The following is a 21,193-nucleotide window of genomic DNA, read 5'->3' on the forward strand; positions in this document are numbered from 1 at the left end:
CGTTGTACTTAACTGTATTTTCTTTTTTGAAGCGATTCCAATCCTATTTCAAGCAATTCAAAAGTGCATCTGAAGTGTCTCAGCTAAAATAAATAACCCATTATTTATCTGCTTTAATATATCGGCCTAATTTTCTTACTGTGCAGATAACGATAACATTAAAAAATAACAGATATCTGCAGATACTGATATGGTGGCCTATATATCGGGCATCCCTACGTTTAAGGATGTTTAGTAAAAGCTAAAATACTAATTATGAAAATGTTTTTTGCCGCACAAATAAGAATAATTATGCTGAATGAAATTAAAGGGAAGTTTTCACAACATAAATTCCCTCTTTAATAGAGTAAACCAAATATTTATAGCACATAAAATAAAGGCATCAATGTTTCTCTTTTTTTTCAGGACAAAATACTTCAGAATCACCCTGTATTAATAAGGGCATATGTTATATACACTTAGTTTCAGCTCCTCAAGAGTGGGCCATGATTGGAAACACTACAAAAAATGATTATGCCAAGAGTTTGCGCTCTCACGGTATATAAGGTCCAGAGTGGCTATAAATTGCCATCATTTGGAGTTAAACAGGACGCCTTTGGGTATCGGCGATCTGTTCTGGTTTATAAATAGGCATAAACTTGAGACACAGGCATTTTATCAACAAGAAAACCAGGAATATTATGGTAAGACTCTAGTGACAACACAATTCTTCACAGTCATCTTTAGAGTTGGAGTTAAAACAAAAATGTAAAACAAAATTTGTCATTGCAGTTGCATGTGCATGCATGGTGAATCTTTTGAATATTACACATTTCTTATGCAAGTAGGTAACTCAGCAGTAAGCACTAATCTGGTGTAACTGGTGTTAAAAATATTTTACTATAAGACAAAATTAAAACATCTCTAACATTAAAAACTCTGAAACAGTGGAGTTCAGGCATGGCAGTCCCTTTCATTCTGTTTATTCACAGATCGTCTCCTCCCATGATCCAATTTACATTATTCACATACAATTGTACCCAGTTGTTACAATTCTTTTCAAGTTAAATAACTAAACATTACAAAATAAAACACCCAAAACACTTCTGCATTCAACCCATAACAGCATGAATAACGACAAGGATTAATAATGTTTGTCACAACCTTTAAAAAAGCAAAAACAAAACAAATTGTACTGTGGTGATCAGAAAGAGTGGGTGAGGTCAGGGTCTTGATGAACGGTGATTCTGGTGAATGTTAGCGTTTAGCTCAGCTTGATTGTTTTGTAGCTTCCTTGTAATTTCCACCATGAACCGTAAGAGAGGCTCTGATAGTGGGGTTGCTCTGTACAGTCTAAACAGAAGACAGTTTTTTGGGTTTGGCACAGGTCTCTTTCATGCTGTGCTTCTTTCCACCGGTCCCTCAGGCAGACGGTGTTGAGGGACTCGCAGATTTAAGGCTTCATCCAACAGTTTATGCCCTCAGAGGACCTCTAGAGGACACAGGAAGAACATGGAGATTAGACATGTAAGTGCTTAATGCATGACAAAATAAAATAAATAGCGTAATTCTTTTAGGGCTTTTTTACAAAGTAAATATATATATATAAAAATCTTAAAGATCATTTGAATTAGAACGAAATAACGATGAATCATTTAATTTGGTGTGAAATATTTTGAAGTTACACTACCATTTTTTTGTGTGAACGATTTTTGTTGAACGACATTTATAATGTTACAAAAAGAAAAAATGCTGTTCTTTTGAACTTTCTAGTCATCCAAGAATCCTGAAAAAAAACATATCACAGTTTCCACAAAAATCTTAAGCAGCACAACCATTAACAACATTGAAAATAATAAGAACAATTTCTTGAGCTCGATATTTCTTGAATCATGTGACACTGAAGACTAGAGTAATGACTGCTGAAATTCAACTAACATTTTTTTATTAATTATTTTAATATAATTGTTTTTACTGTATTTTTCATCAAATAAAACCTAGTGAGCATATAGAAAAAAACATTTAAAAATCATGAGAATTTTTCTTGATGATCATGAATGATTCTTCATGATCAATAATCGGAAACTCGTGCCCATCCCTACTTTTAGCTGGTTGAAGTAGGTCATTATTTCATCATAGCTGGTCCAAGTTAGTTAAAATGATCAGTTAGACCAATGGTTCCCAGCCTTTTTAAGGCACCTTCATCAACATTAATCCAAAGAATCAATGTTGTGGGTAAAAAAGACTGGACAAAATCCACATATTTTAAATCCAACATTTGATGGAAAACAAACACTTATTTAAAAATAAAAATAAAAGGCAGGAAATTACCACTATACAACCTAAGCTGAACAAACCAAGCAAAATCTAAATATTTTCGCCTACCCCCTGGAACCTGCTCAAGGAATTACTGATTTGGACTACCAGCCAGTAAACTTGGTTTGCTGGTACTGGCCAGTTTTAACTTAGATTAGCATATTTGAACCAACTTAGAATGGTACAACATGCTTTTCCCAGCAAAGTGCACAAAAAACCCCCACTGTATCTGTGTTGAGAACATTGACATATCTATCGGTGTAGTCACATGATACGTCAGTGATAATTCTAAACTTAACGCTACGAGAGTAGCGCTCCGGATATGGCAAAGCAAAGATCCTGGATAAAAGATCTTGGATTAAAAACGTTCATCTCAGTTTACGAGAGCTGGCATGGCATGAGGTGAACCCCCTTGTGTTTTCTTAGCAGATGATTTATGGCTGGAGGGCTGTTTGCAGGAGGACAGGTGGAGGTACGTGCTGAGGGGAGCGGGACCAAGTAATGCTGATCAGGCTGAGGGAACGGGGGTTGAAGAGCTAAGCCAAGGGGTCCTGTTTCCAGTCTTGGGTGCCAGCAAGGCCAGATCAGGTCATCCTGACACCATTTCAGGAATCCAGCTTTGTGCCAAGACCTTCCAGGCTCTTCACCCTGCCTGTCGCACCCGCAGGGCAATGACACCCGCACCTGAAACAACATTTCCCCTCCAGGCGCAGAAAAAAAAGCCAGAAAGACTAGGACAACAACTCTTCCCCCGACAAAAGAAATGTAAATAATTTATGTCATATCAGGTTTTAAAGGATTAGTTTACTCACCCTCAAGCCATCCTAGGTGTACATGACTTTCTTCTTTCAGACGAATACAATCGGAGGCATGTTAAAAAAATATCCTGGCTCTTCCAAGTTCTATAATGGCAGTGGATTGCAATGCAACCAACAGATTGAAGCTAAAAAAAAGTGCCGTCATAACCGAACTTCACGCGGCTCCAGGGGGTTAATAAAGGCATTCTGAAGCAAAACGATGAATTTGTGTAAGAAAAATATTCATATTTAACACGTTACAAAGTAAAATTCTAGCTTCCAGCCAAACGACCATATGCAGTCTACTTGTGCCTAAAGCGCAACTTGCGCAACTTATGACTTTGGAAGTAGTGTAGTGCGTCATGGCAAAGTGTAAATATCAGCAGTACATCACGTTACTCGCATGAGTTGTGCTTTAGACTTATGTGGAATCCGTATGTTTGTTTGGCCGGAAGCTAGTTATTTTACTTCATAAAGTTTTAAATATTAATATTTTTCTTACACAAACTCATCGTTTTGCTTCAGAATGCCTTTATTAACCCCCCGGAGCCGCGTGAAGTTTGTTTTTGACGGATGGATGCACGTTTTTGAGCTTCCATCTGCTGGTTGCACTCCACTGCCATTATAAAACTGGGAAAAGCCAGGATATTTTTTAATATAACTCTGATTGTATTCGTCTGAAAGAAGAAAGTAATATGCACCGAGGATGGCTTGAGGGTGAGTAAATCATGGGCTAATTTTCACTTGAAAGTGAACTACTCCTTTAAGGCAGGACCGTGAAATCAAAGGTAATAATGCTAAGATTTATTGTTGTTCTCACTGCTATCTGATGAGAGATTGACACTGAAACATGAGAGATTCTTTAGACGCTCACCTGCCACATGCTGAGGCTTAATGGGGCCTGTTTTTTTAAGGAATGATTCATCTCTCTCAAACGACATGATTGGCTCGTCGGGTCTTTCAGTCTCTGACTTCTCCCGTCCATTGTTGTGATTGGACAGCTGAAGGATCTCTTCGAAGTGAGACGCCTCCCCTTTTGCTGACAGGCCATTCTCTTGTTTGGTAGGCTGAACGCCGTTCACCACAAGAACGGACAGACTGCAATAGAAAACAGACGTTCAAAACTGTCACTTCTGGGGAAATTGACAGAAAACAAAAATTGAAGTTGTCCTGAACACAGGACTTACCTTTCGTTCACACCATCTTGTTTCAATGCGGTGCTTGGCTGGTAGTCAGCAGCTGCTAGGAAAAAGACATGTCATGCTAATAGTTTCTTAAAATGGCAATCTTGTTGGTTTTAGCGTTCCTTTGCCAAATCAATGTTCCATTCCCAGATGGTTGTACAACTGACAGAATAAACATTTCAGCAGTTCATCTGGAATTGTTTCCCTGATTCCCAGTGCTCATTGTGTTTACATCGGCTATTTGTTATATTTTAATACATAATAGGAGTTTGCTCTGAAAATGTGTGTCCTTTTGCAAATGCATTTACACTACCATTCAAAAGTTTGGGGTCAGAAAAAATAAATAATAATACTTTTGTTCCGCAAGAATGCGTTATATACTGACCAAAAGTGACAGTAAAAACATTTATCATGTTACAAAACATTTCTATTTCAAATAAATGCTGCTCTTCTGAACCTTTTTTATTTTCCATCAAAGAATCCTGGAAAAATGAATCCACAAAAAAATGTAGTGTTTTCAAAATTGATGATAATAAGAAATGTTTCTTGAGCACCAAATCAGCATATTATAATGATTTCTGAAGGATCAAAACTGGAGTAATGCCTGCTAAAAAAAAAAATCGGAATAAATTACATTTGACTATATATTAAAACATAAAACAGCTATTTTAAATTGCAATAATATTACTGTTTTACTGTATTTTTTGTTTATTTTCAAACAAATGCAGCCTTTGTGAGCAGGAGAGATTTCTTTTAAAAACAATAAGAAACATTGTACCAATTTTGAACAATACTGAATGTATTTCAAGGGGCTAATGGGAACAATACTGGCTGTTGAATAAAAGTAGACTCGATAAAGGCCTTCATCTAATTGGAAAAAACAGCTACTAAGCATCTAGCTAGCACTATGTAAATGGAGGAGTGTGATGGATTTACCATGCTGCCATGCCCATTTTCATACTCCGTTACAGAAAAGTAACAAGCAGTAGTGTGCGGTGTTCTCCGATTGACTACATGTAGCAACAAATCCATCTCCCAGCCTTGAGGAAATATTCCAAATACAAGCTTAATCTTAAAGGGGTTTTGGAGGGGTGGAGATGTGGGTACTTTTATTTACGCAATTCTTAATAAAGAAAAATTGACTCAATAAAATAAATTGGTACATGCACAATGCCATGTCCGTGTTGTGCGAGTCTGACGTAAATGGGCTGTTGCTGATTCAAACAGATCTACATAGAAGGTTCAAATAGAACTACATGTGTACTGAATGCCAAATCGAACTAAAAATGATCCAGTAGTGTAGTAAAGTAGTGATATGAATTTTATTTATACTAACATTCTTAAACATAGTTTATTACCTTTATTCATGTCTGAATCGGAGTCTTTTCCATTGGCTTGAGATGGCGATTTTGTGTCTTTCTGCATGAAAAGATAAAAAAAGAAAAGTAAAGGAAAGGAAACAATTCGATTCTGAGCTCTTGATCCGCAAGAGGAAATTGGAGCCGTGCTACTGCCACAGTAAGGCCGTTTTAAATGAGAATGGCGCTGTACCTTGTCTCCTGCATCTGTTTTGCGTGTTCTTTTCATAATCTCATCCAGACGCTAAAACACAATGCACAGAAGAGGCAAAAGAAAAACATGGAAAATGTTTTAAGAGTTTCACAAATTAAATTAAAACCTGAAAATAAACAGTTTTAGGAATATGACAAATGTAAAACAGAGGAAACATGATGTAAAAAATGAAGAAATATTTAAGATTATGCGCTATCTTGGGGTTACTAATCAAATAAGCCAACATTGTGACATTGATCATATATATCATTGATCATGAAGCACAAGATGCTTTTTTGGATCATTCCCAAATCATACTGGAAAACATGATCATCAGGTTTCACACAAACTTGAGGGGTTCATTTAAATAAAAAGGGAACCGTTTAAAGTTCATTTAACTTTTCACTCATATGTTTAGTGTGGAAGCTTGTTTCACTGAATAAAAAAACAAAAAAAGGTAATTGCTACTTTTTCTCTCACAATTCAGACTTTTTCTCGCAACTGTGTTTACATCTAGCAATTAAATTGTTCTCAGAATTGTGTGACTCCATAGTTTAGTTAAAAACATAAGTCGTGAAAAATTATGTATTAAATAACAAAAATGCAAAACAAGCAGTTTCACAAGTGGTCTCAGATTTATTTTATCATCTTATTATTTTATGTCATTTCATTTTATTTTACGATGATTCTTTATTATTCTCAATTACAAAAGATGATTTGTATTGTTTATCTTTCCATTCCTCTATTTATCAAAGTTTCAGAAGCATAAACTGCATCTTGCAGCTTTAAAGGGATAGTTCACCCAAAAATGAAAATGACCCCATGATTTACTCACCCTGAAGCCATCCTAGGGGTATATGACTTCTTTCAGACGAATACAATCGGAGTTATATTAAAAATGTCCTGGCTCTTCCAAACTTTATAATGGGAGTCAATGGCTGGTGAAAATTTGAAGCCCAAAAAAGTGCATCCATCCATTATAAAAGTAATCCATATTGCTCCAGGGGGTTAATAAAGGCCTTCTGAAGTGAAGCCATGCGTTTGTGTAAGGAAAACACCCATACTTTATAAACTATAATTACTGGCTTTATAAACTATAATCACAGAAGGCCGTACGCATCGATTTACAGTGGAAGACTAACTCCTGACCCAAAGCACAACGTACTGACGAAAGCGGAAGCTCAGAGGAGAGAGCAAAACAAAACACCGGTAGCGAATTAGACATTTTGAAGAGAAATGTCAGATTTTCTATATAATAGAAGAGGATATAATAGAAGAGGAGCTTCTGTTTGTTGCACAGCCCTATTTGTTTAAAGCACGACACGCGTTCTCTTGGGTTACTCTTGTGGCGCAAGTCGACTTGCGTAGTATGCGTACGGTCGTCTGGCGGAAGCTAGTTATTTTAGATTATAAAGTTATAAATATGAATATTTTTCTTACAAAAACCCATGGCTTCTCTTCAGAAGGGCCTTTATTAAAGTAAGCCGTGTGGAGTATTTTTATAATGGATGGAAGCTTTTTTGGGCTTCAAATTTTCACCAACCATTGACTCCCATTATAAAGCATGGATTAGCCAGGACATTTTTTTATAAAACTCTGATTGTATTCGTCTGAAAGAAGAAAGTAATATACACCGAGGATGGCTTGAGGGTGAGTAAATCTTGGGGTAATTTTCATTTTTGGGTGAGCTATCCCTTTAAGCATACTAAAAGTTAGTTGTAGGTGTTTAAGGCCAAAGCTATGTTCTGAATTTGAAAAAAACACTGCAGTGTGTCAAGCTCCACGGACACCGTGTCTTCCAAAAAACACACCAAGCGCTGAGGACAGTTGGGTCGGGGCTCTGTCTGATACACGGCCCTGCTAAACTGACTTGTAGAGGTACAACAGTGTCCTGCTGGGGTAATACCACTTGAACAGAGTGGCCATCCTCCGTTACACATAAGCATTCACAGAAAGGAATCAGGGGGTGAATGTCAAGGTGTTCTATGATTTATGGCACGTACCACTACCACATTCTGTGCCTGAAAGCTATTGTGGGGATGTGTGATTAGTTAGGAGAGGAAATGAAAGGGGTTCACTAGACTTCAACTAAAGTTTGCGTAGACACAGGTTTGCATACGATTGCCTGTAATGCAGGTTTTAAAGAAGCAGGATGATTTCAAAGTGACCTTATGAAGAAAAATATAAATGTGAGTTGGAAACCCTTCTTACCTTCTTTCTCTCCAGCCTCTCCTGCTCCTCCTTCTGGAAGTGTTTCTCTCTCTCCAGGCGCTGTTTCTCGGCCTCCTCTCGGGCCTTTGCTTCAGCCTCCTCTTTCTATAGACACAATCAAACGATCAGATTGACACTGAACATCCAGGGCAATAAAAATAACAGCTTCCTCTGCAGTCATTCATTCATCTGAAGCTGATGGGCGTTCATCAGAAATTTCCAGTGACAGGACAGATCACATCCCGTGTACAAAACAACAGCATATAATACCTTCACTTTTTAATTCCATGATTTTTCAAATGATTTTTTTTTCAATTTTTTTTCCAGTAACCAAGTATAACTAGAAAAATCTATGATCACCACAGAAATGTCCTTTTTTTAGAATGTCTTTTCCAGGAGTTGGATTCACAATTTTAAATTTCCCTTATATGTCTATGTATTGCATGACTGTGGAAACCCTGATACCTGCTTAATATCTACTTAAATACAGTTTTGAACACCAGGTGGTGGTAAAACCTCAAAAACGCTACTGCGCCAATTGGCACTCTTGATATCCATCCATTCACAGAAGAGGAAAGAACAGATTTGTAAGAACTTAACTTACTTGCCTAGAATTTGTCTCATTATAGCTCTTCAATTGCTTTAAAATTGAAGATAGAATTGCAAGCTTGTATTTTACAGCATTAAACAGAACATTTTGGGTAAAATAATAAGGACTGAATTGCGTTGGCATGCCTCTGTTAAAAACAAAGAAAGTAGAAAGCAGACAAAAAACTGGGAATTTGGAAAGAAGAAGATGGACCCTACGGACCAGGGTTGTTATTGTTAAATAAAACAAACTATTAAAAATAACTTTTGGCAATCAAAATAAAGCTGCAATAAAGTATAAATATTACAAGAAAAAATTAAACTAAAAAAAAAATAGGAATTTTGTTTTGGCAACTAACTGAAAAAAAAAAGGTTGACGTAGTAAAATTACTAATAAAAAATGAATGCTATATAGAAATATTACATAAAAACCTAATAAAAATTATAAAAGCACATAACAAAATTACAAAAGCTTAAACTGAGAAACATTTAAATATAAAAATAAAAGCAACTTCCAAATATTAATAAATAATACACTAGCAAATAATTCTAAAATTACACTATTCAGGACACAACCGATGCCAGATTTTAACCCATGTGTCCAGTAGGCTCAACATGTCTGGAGCATGTGCGGTAACTTCCAGGCCACGGCTCTGACACAACTGACCAATTCGTGAAAATTCAGTGCTGGAAAGTCTATAAATGTACTTGTCAGTACATGTATTTATACAGTGAAGTGTGTCACTAAGGATTCTGAGAAATGAAGTTGCATGTCTGACCTGTTTCTGAAGCCGTTCGTTCTCTTCTTGTTCGATTTTGGCCCTTTCCTGCGCCTCCTCCTCGTCCTGCAGGCGCTGGGCCTCCTCTCTTAACCTCTCCTGCTCCGCCATGAGGCGCGCCTCCTCCTCCCTACGCCTGCTCTCCTCTGCCTCCTGTGCTAATCTCTCCTCGTGCTGAAGCCTGTGTGAAAGAACAGTCAGTCATTGTACACAGTATACACATAAGATAAAAAAAACTCCTCCAGATAGGTACCATTAACCGCTGAAGTTTTTGAATTATATAAAAAAAAAAAAAAAAGGACGTGTGAATGCAAGTGGACTTCGGTGTCTCTTGCAAAATTGAAATTTGCTGCGGCTGGTAACATAACATGAAACTTTAAATTGCAGACATGGTCCATGCATCATAAAGTGACAAATGCAAAGTGGATGGAAAGTCAATCTTTTTAGTGGTGACCAAAATATCTGCACCCATAGTTACCAGCGGCACTGGAGCATAAACAGTGTGGAACTCTCATTACGTTGTTGCCAAAGTCCCTTTTGGCTCATAAACGTGTTAAACTCATAAACTGTCACAGAGAACTCCAGACGTCAACAGCTCCACACCGCCAAGGCTATTCCTGGAGCTCACACCGCACACGGCCTGGTGGAGCAGGACATGTTTAAAAGCATACCAAAAGTGTGTGTTAGCTGAGGTGGAGTTTGGCTTTGACGGCAGGGATACGAAGGGTGAAATTCAATAGATTAAATTGTTTTTCTGCCTCTTTATTAGAAAGATATAGTGGAGAATGACAGACAGTTATTGGTGAGAAAGGTGGAATGGAATCAGCTCATGTTGCAAGCTGGACTCAAACCTATGTCTCCCACATGAGCACATGTGCGCTAACTGCTGCATTACGGAGTTTGCTTTGAGGAACAGACAGTCCATTTAAATTCTGTGTAAAAATGAGGATGTCAGAACGGATGCGGAGGGGTGACTTAAAAAGGCCAGTGAAGTGTCAAAAAAATAAAATATATATATAATTTAATTTTTTTTATGAAATATATCTTTGCTTAGTTTTTTTTTTTACACTTCACTGGCCTTTTTAAGTCGCCACTCCGCATCCGTTCTGACATCCTCATTTTTACACAGAATTTAAATGGACTGACTGTTCTTCTTCATATATATATATATATATATATATATATATATATATATATATATATATATATTATACATTATACAATAAAACAAAAATATATATATTATGTATTATAAATATATAACTATAATAAAAAAAAAAAAAAAAAAAAAAAAAAAATACAATTAAATTCACCATGAAATTAAAATGAACAATTATTGTTTTTTATGGAATATTGCAATATTTATTATAAATAATTCATGCACATAATTTTTGGTTATGTACTTACTATAAAGTTACGGTTAGGATTAGGTTTCAGTTTAGTTACTTATTTTAATAAAGTAATTATGCATAATTCACTGTTAATACTATATAAGTACCGGTACATGTAGTAACATGTAACTACGTCACCTTAAAATAAAGTGTTTTTTTTATTATTATTTCATGTGTCCTCATAATCTTTATTCAAAATAACTTCCCCTCCCCCCTTGCAATGACATCTCTGCTCTTATGACGTGTTTTTCGGCACAAGGGTGAGACAACCTGTCATTCACATGAAATCACAGCAATAGCAAACCACAACGATCCAATCAATTCCTGATGGAAAAAATAAAGTCCCATCCTACATTGTTCCTTGTTCAAGAAGCCGTTTCACTTGGATATAGGTCACAATAGGGAAGAAAAGACTATTGCAACTTCTGTTTCAGGCCAAATTAAACTTAAATAACAGTAAAATAGGTAACCTCTCTCTCTCAAGCTGTTCTCTCCGTTCTTGCTCTTCCTTCTCTCTCTGTTCACGGGCCTGTCGTCTTTTCTCAGCCAGGATGCGGGTGGCTTCTTCTGGGTTATTGGTGCCAGCCATGGGCTTGCCTGGAGAGGGAGCTGGAGAAGCCACCTGTGGGAGGGCGGGGACAAGAGGGGACTCCTCGGGGACAGAGGGTGCGGAAACCGACATGACTGATGAACTTTCAACAGGGGACGTGTCCGAAACTGATGACACGAAAATGGAGGGGACGGGAGACGAGGCTAGAGAAAACACAGAGAAACGGAGCGGGGTAAAAATGAGGACTGGAGGACAAAAAGCGGAAAATTACAGAAACTTTGGGATACATAGTGTGTTTTTGGACACAATACTCCTTTGAATAAAAGCCTCTATGACAACACTCATCATCACCAGACTCACTCTTTGGTTCTTCAGGCGTAGCGGGCCTGCGGGTCTCTCGAACCCTCTCTATGGCAACAGGCGAGGCGGTGCGGTTCTCCACGCGGGCAGGGGTCCTGGCCCTTTTGGGTCGGGCTTTAGGAGTACTGGGGCTCGCTCGTGCTGATGGAGGTTTGGGAGATACTGCAGGACTGGGGGAGGACGTGCGGCCTTTGGGCGTCACAGGAGACGCAGATCTTGGTTTGGACAATGGACTCGGACTGGAAACATGAAGAGAAACTTAATTTAATGCCTGAGCTGATTTTTTTTTTATTATTATTATTTTATTTTAAATACAACATGTTCATAGTAGGGGCAAGAACTACAAATGTTTATGGGATGGACATGAACTGGACCTAAAATGCGTCCTGAATCTGATATTTCATAATGTCCTAGAAATAGACAAAATAATGATTAAACCAATTTTACAGATAAAAGTAACTTTTACAGCTAAACTACATATCTATTTAGCGTACCACGAACCTAAACTATGACATCTGACTACAACCAGAAGGAGACACATTTGGTCAGAGACAGCATTACATAAAGCATTAGTCTTATAGAATTAGATGACGCTCGGAGCAAAAAGATCCATTAAAAAGCTTCTATTGTATTTTCCTCTTGCACATGCAAGGCGGTGCTTCCAAAATATAAGCATCTTAAACAGTTTACGTGTTTCTAAGAATGTTTACTCCGATGAGACGATGATTTATGAGAATATCCATTTTAATGAAAATAAATCAATAAAAAATACATATATTCACCTATAAGACTAAAACTAATCCAATTTGATTGTTAAATCTTACCTGGACTCTATTCTGGTTTTCATTGACGGCATGGACTGTCTCTTTTTCAGCATTGTCTCTTTGGTGATGGTACTCTTCTCCTTTTCATTTTCCCTCTCCTTGTCCTTCTTATCCTTCCTCATCTTTTGAGAAATGATGTAACAAAAAATAAACACATCCTATTTCCTCGAAGACAGAGACTCAAAGCCAGGGTTCTTTACAACCTCTAATTTAAATTTTCTCATTACAATTTGTACTAATTACACATGAATGATATTTCACAGTACAGTATATGCTGTGTCTGTAGTTTAAACGTATTTTTTTGTAATAATGGCCACTTGAATAACATTAATATTAACATTAGCATGTTTCATGATGAATGGTTATTAAGTCTTATCGAAGGGGCTGTGGGGTAACAGGACCAAACAAGTTGGGAGTGATGCATGAATTTCTCACTTCCTCTCATATAAAAGCAAAATATGATATAACATGCATGGAGAGAAAGAGCATAAGAAAGACGGAAAGAGTGAAATGGAGCCTTAAATGACTCACAGGTGTGGAGTCTCGTCTGCGCTGGGCGATATTGGGCGTGCTGGTGGTGACCCTCCAGCGCTCAGAGCAGCGGTGATGTGGCCGATGTGAACACACTGTGAGAGGGCTGGCAGACGCGGAGCGCGGGCACAATGGAGACTCTGCATGAACAAAACGCATTTAACATATAGAGCAGAAAAAAAAATGTCCTGTTGTTATTTCTAACCTGCACAGGCCCTAAAAACAGAAGAATACAGCAAATTAGCATTTAAAAAGACTTTCCAAAAATGTTAAACTTCTTCCTAAGCTACTTTATCTGATGCTTAACACTGAGATAAAGATCCTATGATGGTATTCAGTCACTCACGGGCATCTCTGGTGTTGTTCAGCACACTGGCAGCACTGCGACTGCGAGCCAGGAAGGAGAGAGTGGGCGTCATCAGCCTGTCCACAATGCTGCTCTCCAATGGACTCAGCTGCATGCTACGAGCTGCAAGAAAACAATAACCATTAGTTTCCACATAATGTATGAGCAACAATCACTTACCTTCTCTCATTCTGAACTTCATTTGTTTGTTGAAATTCTGTTTGCTAGTATTTAAGGCTGAGAAGCAGACGCTATCTTTTACATACATACAATAGTTGTAATATTTGTTTTTATAATGATAAAATCATGGCAATTACAAACAACTGTGTTTGTCTCCCTTGCAGTCACCATGGATAATGGATTTCACAACCCAGTTACATACTAGAAAAGCGACCAGTAAACAAGTCCAAAAAATAACTTTTGTGAGAATTAACAAGTTTGAAACAATTAAAAAATAATTCCTTCAAAAATTATGAATTCAACTGCCCTTATTTGGTCAGCCTCGTGCGGCTCCAAATCTGAGACGCATGGACTACATTTATGTTCCTTTTCCCCCCAATATTTTTTGCAGTGGTGACTATGAACTGTGTGAAGATCGATCAATGTATCTAATTGTCTACCACAGAAAAAAGAAAGTCAATACAGGTTTGCTACAAGTAAAATGATGACAGAATTTTTTCAGGTGAACTTTAAACACAAAAGGACTAACAACGGATTTAAAATAAATAAATAAATAACAACGAACAAAAAAAAAATAACAATGATAAAATGTTTCAATAAAATTTTTAAAATAAAAACTTCAAACTCAACAAAAATAAATCATCATTGCTAATTCTGAGAATTCACAATCTAAACGTATGTGATCTTCAAGAAGAGATGAGAAAAGAAGTAGTGGGAAAAAGGAAGAACCACAGGTAAATGCATGGTAAGATGTGAAAAGCAAGATCACAAGAAAAATGAGGGGGTAGAGAGGCCTTTTAGAAACAGAAAGAAAGATAGATAGAGTTATTGCCTATAGCTGAACATTCATCAGCACTCTGCAGTAATGTCTCTGCTCATGGAAAACTTCCCAGATTCGATTAGCTGTCTGAGCACTGAGCATGACGTCTACTTTCTGCTCTACTCCATCTATTGTTGTAGGGAGCACTCAAAAATAGAGTGTGCCCGATTGAGTTTTTTATGACCACAGTACACCCAATAAAAGGAGCACCACAATCAACTAGCATAACTTCACCCCAATTCACTGATAAATGTGGAGACCTTCTTTGTGGAGCGTACATCCATCAACACATTTCTCATTTTAAATATGGCAGCAGATTAAGCACATTCCATGGCCACAAAAAGAGTTTGAACACTTATAAATGTATGCATGTCAACAAAACATCAAATCAAGTGACATTTACTTTAAAGAACTATGGCACAAGCACACTTTAAACATTGCAAAAAAAGATGTTTTTAAACATAAAACAGTAAACATATTACAATAAGCGTCAATTCATTAACATTAGTTAATGCATCAGGTAACGAATAATGAACATTTTTACTGCATTTCTTAATATCCTTGAAACAGCTAGTAATTAAATTAATAAAAATTTAATTAAATCTAGATTAATAAATGGACGTAAAAAATTAATTCATGATACCTAATGCTTTAACTAACTTTAATGAATTGAACCATATTGTATGGGGTCATCGATAAAACAATACATATATTGTTCAAATAGATAAGTATTTGGACACTTTGTGGGCTTAGAAAAAAGTTTGTTCCGAGAAAATCTCAAGCATCATTTGTTTGATTTTTCATTTCCTAATGAACATTTTAAGAGTGGCATAAGTGTCCATATACTTTCTGGGGCCACTGTATTATCATGCATCATATGCAGATCACGAAGGTATGGAGGAGAAGTATGCAAGAATTCTTGTGAAGAACACTTTTGAAGACGGTTACATCAAGAACAAGTAAAAGGAACAGAGAAAGCCACCACCAAAAATAAACAAACAAAAAAAGAGCCACTGAGGATGGTCGACGACGGTGATAGACGAAGATTTCAAAATTCATATTTGAACACATTAACTGAAGACACTGACGAGCAGGCGGATTGAAAGGAGGGAGTGATTGAGTGATCACGGTGGACGAGCAGGTGATTGGTCTCAAGGGAGAAATCAAAGGTGGGGGGGATAAAATGGAATCTCATAAATATGCGAAGGGAGGAGCCTGTGAAGACGAGGGGGAGGGGCTAGATCTGGAGGCATGTCCTTACTTCTGCTAGGGGAGTTCCAAAGAGTGGCAGAGGATTTGGAGAGCCTCTTGTTTATGACTGAGTCCACATGTTTGGGCAGGTTGACCGCTGATATTGAGCATCTGCCTGCAAAATTCACAGAACACTGAATATATACACAATGCTGTGGACCAAGACGACACGACAGGTGGCAGTGAAATAATTAAATATGAATCCCTCAAACAGACAAAACAGGCACTGATATTAAGGACGAGTAAATATATATTGGTCGAAATATATCTTAAAGCTATTGTTTGAACAGCCAAAGATGGTGATTTTTGCCCCGGATAACCATTGGTTTGTTTGCATTGCTGTGTCTGAATATTAACTCAACTGCTATTTTTTATGAGTTGTGCTGCTCAAAGTTCATTATTATAGAGTCTACAGGCTTTGTAATGGGGTCACTGCCTCCACTTCTCCTCTTAAGACACCATCAGGGACTACAATGACTGTGCACGACTTTTGGGAGAGGAAAAACTAAATTAAGTCGGTTAGAAAATAAGATCCTTGGAGAAACAGCATTGGTTAGCCTATAAATTGAGGTCTTGTGTCCTGGGGGAGGTGGCACAAAGCTGCGCTGAAGTTCATTACCATATTTCCCAGCATTCTCAGCAAGTCCTGCTATATATAGACCCTTCAAATACACAAAGGCAAGTAACTGTAGATTATGAAGATGTTTTTCTTCACCTTTTGAGTTTTTGTATATTTTCAGCCAGATAAAAGACCATTTTTGGTTTCCGGCCAAAAGGGAAACAGGCCTAAATTCTATTGCTTTAAAATCTGATAGCAGCAACATTGAAATGGAGAAAATGCAGAATTCATGTGAAATGATCTTGGTTTAACATGTATAATGTTACAAAAGATTACCATTTCAACTTTCTATTCATCACATATTCATATCACTGATTCCACAAAAAAAATCATTATTAAGCAGCACAACCAATTTCAACATCGGTGATAACAATAAAAAATGTTCTCTTACGAGAGGTTCTCTCGTATTGCGTAAGCTAGCTTACGCTGCGGGAAAGATTCATCTTTGCTGAGATATTGAAGCCAAAAATTATTTCATAATTTGTATCCATACACAACGCAGTTCCTCTGCGGCAGACCTAGAGCAGGCTAGCTAGCAGCTCATTGGTTCGCTCAGAGAGAACTGCTTAAGCCTATGGGAGAGCGGGGCTGAACCCGCTTCCAATGAGAGGCGCCCGCGCGCTCATTGCGTCATGGCCCGCCAGAATGGGCGTGGCTATGGTGTATATAACAGTCTATCCCAGGCTTATATGTTGATTCATTTCATCTTCAGCAAGCTGCACGCTTCTGCTGTCCTGAGAAAAGCCGTCGCCGTCGAAAAGGCATCACTCTAGCGAGCTCCCGGACCCTGAAGAAGCCGGCCGTCTTCGCCACCTTCAGCCGCCCTGCAAGCTAGCGCCATCCGACGACTGTATCCTTCTCTATTATATCTAAAAGAGCCGAGCGTCTTTTTAAAGATGTCTCGTTTTTCCTGCGGCTCTTGCCGCGCTCGTCTCGAGGACGGAGACCGCCATGTCATCTGCGCTCTCTGCCTGGGACTCGAGCACGCAGAACTCGCCCTCGCGGATGGAGGATGCGACTTCTGTGAGAGCCTGCCGTTGTCGTCCCTGCGGGCACGACTTCTGGTCGCGCGCCGCCTTCCTCTTCGCCGCGTAAGAAAAAACGCCGCTCCCAGAGGCCGCCGGAGCCCCCAGCGGAACAATGCGGGCCGCCGCCGCCGCCTCCCGCTTCCCGCTCTCCCTCCCCGCCCCTGCCGGACATACAGTTGCCGCCGAGTGGCCGCTCTGTCGCTTCCGATGACGCCGCGGAGGAGAAGGACTCCTGTTCACTGCTCGCTTCTGACAGTGAAGAATGGTCATCTCTCGGATCCACGAGAGAATCGGCGGGGATCCGCGCCGGGATAGAGGAGGAACTAATGCGCCTCCTCGCACAGGCCGTCGAACGCCTCGGTCTCGAGTGGTCTCCTCCACCCGAGCAGGCCCCGAACCGGATGGACGGCAGCTTTTTTCATCGGCGCTCGACCCCCGCGTGCAACCGGGCCGCTCCATTCCTGCCTGAACTTCACGCAGAGCTGACGAAGTCCTGGAATGCCCCGCTCTCGGCTAGAAACCGCTCTGATATATCCGCCTCGCTGCGCTCGGTGGACGGAGCCGCCGAGAAAGGCTACTCAGCCATGCCGCCCGTCGAGGACTTGGTCGCCGCACACCTCTGCCCGCCCTCTGCTAGATGGCGCTCTTCCCCCACGCTTCCTTCGAAAGCTTGCAGAGCGACCTCGAGCTTTCATGCTCGCACCTACGCCGCCGCCGGTCAGGCCGCCGCAGCGCTACATTCAATGTCTGTCCTCCAAGTTTTACAGAGCGATATTCTCCGTGAGTGGGCCGAAGGCGGTAGAAACCCCTCCCCCGCTGTCACGGATCTGAGAAGTGCTACGGACCTCGCCCTTCGCGCCACTAAAGCCGCCGCAGAAGCTCTGGGGAGATGCATGGCCAGCCTTTGTGTTGCCGAGAAACACTTATGGCTCACGCTCGCCGACATGGGAGATTCTGAGCGCGCCGCGTTTCTTAACGCGCCCCTCTCCCCGACGGGCCTTTTTGGATCTGCTGTCACGGGAATCGTCGATCGCTTTTCTGAGGTCCAGAAAGCTACTCAGGCGATGAATTTGTTTCTGCCCCGCCGCGCTAGCTCTTCCGCGGGCCGCTCTCGCGAGCCTCCTGCCAGAGCTCCACCACAGCGCCCCCCTCCGCAGACTCAAACAGCCCAGCGCAGACAGGGCGGCCGCCCTCGCTCTCGCTCTGACAGCCGCCGCAGACCGCCGCCCCCACGAGGCCCGCGACCTAAGATCACGCTGAAGCCTGATCATCAGAAGTCTGCCTAGCAAAGTCAAGAAAACGACGGTCGGACCGCCGTCAAAGCTTCGCCCTCTGCCAGTCCCCGTTATTTCGCCGACTGCTGTAGTGTTGACCGCCACAAACAAGCCGGTGTCCCAGCCCGCTTGCGAGCGACAAAAAGCTGTTTTTACGGCTACCCAGAGAAATCTCAAAAAGAGAAAATTTGCCAGTTGTGTAGAAAACGTGCCCACAATCATGTGCTCACCCATACACACAAGCATAACATACCCCGTGTCTCTATCAGAGCCCCATCACATGAAACGGGCACAGCCCGCTCTAATATCAGAGAACATAAACACGCCCACGAGCTCGTGCGCGTGTCCCCTCTCTGCTCGCTCTGTTTCACGGCCCATAGACTCCTCTCTGAGTGCAAATCCCGTTGCCACACACATTCAAAGCGCGCCCACACACTGTGTCCAGCCCGCTATGTGCAGCAATCAGGGCGATATAGCCATTCGGCCACTAGCCGCATGCTCCAAAGCGTGGGAAGCCATTCCAGGCATTTCCCCGTGGGTGCTAAGCATTATAAAGAACGGCTATCTGCTACAGTTTCGCCACCGCCCGCCTCGTGCGCGCGCGCGGCTCGAATCTACTGTCAGCCCGCTAGCCGCCGGCACGCTCCGCTCAGAAATTGCGACGCTGTTGCAAAAGGGCGCCATAGAGAGAGTCCCACCATCTATGACCGAGTCGGGGTTTTACGGCCGTTATTTTCTGGTTCCCAAGAAAGACGGCGGCCTCAGACCGATTTTAGATCTCAGGTCTTTGAACAAAGTGCTCATGAAGAGACCGTTCAAGATGCTCACTACCAGGAAACTCCTCGCGCAGGTGCGTCAGGGGGACTGGTTCATCTCTCTAGACCTGAAAGACGCCTATTTTCAGATCCAGATAAATCCCCGTCACAGGCCATTCTTACGTTTCGCCTTCGAGGGTCATGTTTATCAATACGCCGTTCTCCCGTTCGGCTTATCTCTGGCGCCCCGCACATTTACGAAGTGCATGGATACGGCGCTCGCCCCCCTGCGGAGCCAGGGGCTGCGCATATTGAATTATCTGGACGACTGGCTGATTTTGGCCCAATCACAGACGGAGCTTCTGTCGCACCGCGCAGTTCTCCTCGACCATCCGAAAACGCTGGGCCTCTCTGTCAACTGGACAAAGAGCTCCCTTCAACCCAGTCAATCGATTTCCTTTCTAGGAATAGATTTGAACTCGGTCACGATGACGGCTCGCCTGTCTACACAGCGCGCGCGCAGTGTACAGCGACTGGCCGCCTCGTTTCAGATGGGCACCCGCTCACCTCTGAAAACGTTTCAGAGGATGCTGGGTTACATGGCCTCAGCCTCCGCTGTGCTTCAGCTGGGCCTTCTGCACATGCGTCCGCTTCAGCTTTGGTTAAACAGCCGTGTACCCCACCGCGCGTGGAACACGGGCCGCCAGCTGATCAGAGTTACGCAGACATGTCTCACGGCGCTGCAGCCATGGACAGTAGCAGAATGGTTCCGACAAGGCGTCACGATGGGGACCTTTTCTCGCCGAAAAGTCATCTCGACAGATGCATCCAACACGGGTTGGGGTGCAGTCTGCGAGGGCTCACCGGCCTTCGGCCATTGGTCGACACAGGAAAGCCCCTTACACATAAACTGTCTGGAAATGCTTGCGGTCGAGAACGCGCTTTCGCGCTTCCTCCCGCTCATTCGGGGACACCACGTCCTGATCCGTTCGGACAACATGGCTGTGGTCTCCTATCTCAACCGTCAGGGCGGTGTCAGGTCCTGGAATCTCTTCCTACTGACACACCGCATTTTAGTTTGGTCTCAGAGCCGCCTGCTCTCGCTCAGAGCGACGCATGTGCCGGGCCATCTGAACGACGGCCCAGACATACTGTCCAGGAACCTCATCTCCTCAGGAGAATGGTCCCTGAACACACAAACGGTCCAAATACTGTGGCGGCTATTCGGCAGAGCAGAAGTGGACCTCTTCGCGTCAGAAGAGAACGCTCACTGCCCAATATTTTTCTCAAGGAGCGAGGACGCGCTAGCCCAGGAATGGCCTCGCCGCCCGCTCTATGCATTCCCTCCGATCGCTCTGCTACCACAGGTAATTCAGAGGATCAGGGACACACGCCACTCGGTGCTCCTCATAGCCCCGCGTTGGGAGAGTCAGAATTGGGTTCCGGAGCTCACTCAGCTGTCGCAGACAGCCCCGTGGACCATCCCAGTCAGAGCAGATCTCCTCTCTCAGGCTCGCGGCACGATCTGGCACCCCCATCCACGGCGCTGGGCGCTACATGCATGGGTGATCAACGACTATTCGTTGATTTGCCAGAAGGAGTAAGAAACACTATCATACAGGCTAGAGCACCTTCCACGAGAAGGCTCTATGCGTCTAAATGGTCTGTGTTCTCAAAATGGTGCACCGACAAACATCTGGACCCACGGTCATGCGAGGTGCCGTCTTTGCTTGTTTTCCTTCAAGAGATGCTGGACAAGGGCAGGTCCCCCTCCACTCTCAAGGTTTACGTGGCAGCCGTCGCGGCGTTCTCTGAACCCCGACGCGTTTAGTCCCTGGGCAAAGACGAGTTAGTCATCC

The 21,193-nt window shown here is 41.7% G+C and overlaps 1 protein-coding gene across 5 annotated transcripts in view; it reads right to left on the bottom strand.

The window, feature by feature from the left end:
* Positions 1-932: 932 nt before the first annotated feature.
* map7d1a (MAP7 domain containing 1a) overlaps positions 933-21,193 on the bottom strand; it is a 61,943-nt gene continuing 41,682 nt past the window's right edge. For 2 of the 5 annotated variants that reach the window (XM_056270826.1, XM_056270829.1), the window contains 13 exons: positions 15,669-15,773; positions 13,408-13,530; positions 13,062-13,201; positions 12,531-12,652; positions 11,707-11,945; positions 11,267-11,549; positions 9,406-9,586; positions 8,039-8,143; positions 5,828-5,878; positions 5,635-5,695; positions 4,280-4,334; positions 3,967-4,190; positions 933-1,471 (listed from right to left, as the gene is read on the bottom strand). In XM_056270826.1, the coding sequence (XP_056126801.1) occupies positions 1,461-1,471; positions 3,967-4,190; positions 4,280-4,334; positions 5,635-5,695; positions 5,828-5,878; positions 8,039-8,143; positions 9,406-9,586; positions 11,267-11,549; positions 11,707-11,945; positions 12,531-12,652; positions 13,062-13,201; positions 13,408-13,530; positions 15,669-15,773 (1,700 nt within the window). In that variant the 3' untranslated portion in view covers positions 933-1,460. The remainder of the gene's footprint in view (positions 1,472-3,966; positions 4,191-4,279; positions 4,335-5,634; positions 5,696-5,827; positions 5,879-8,038; positions 8,144-9,405; positions 9,587-11,266; positions 11,550-11,706; positions 11,946-12,530; positions 12,653-13,061; positions 13,202-13,407; positions 13,531-15,668; positions 15,774-21,193) is intronic. The other 3 variants (XM_056270830.1, XM_056270831.1, XM_056270828.1) reach the window with 2 other exon arrangements.

Source organism: Rhinichthys klamathensis, unplaced genomic scaffold (genome assembly GCF_029890125.1).
Source record: "Rhinichthys klamathensis goyatoka isolate OS25496 unplaced genomic scaffold, OSU_Roscu_1.1 h1tg000309l_1, whole genome shotgun sequence".
NCBI lineage: Eukaryota > Metazoa > Chordata > Actinopteri > Cypriniformes > Leuciscidae > Rhinichthys > Rhinichthys klamathensis.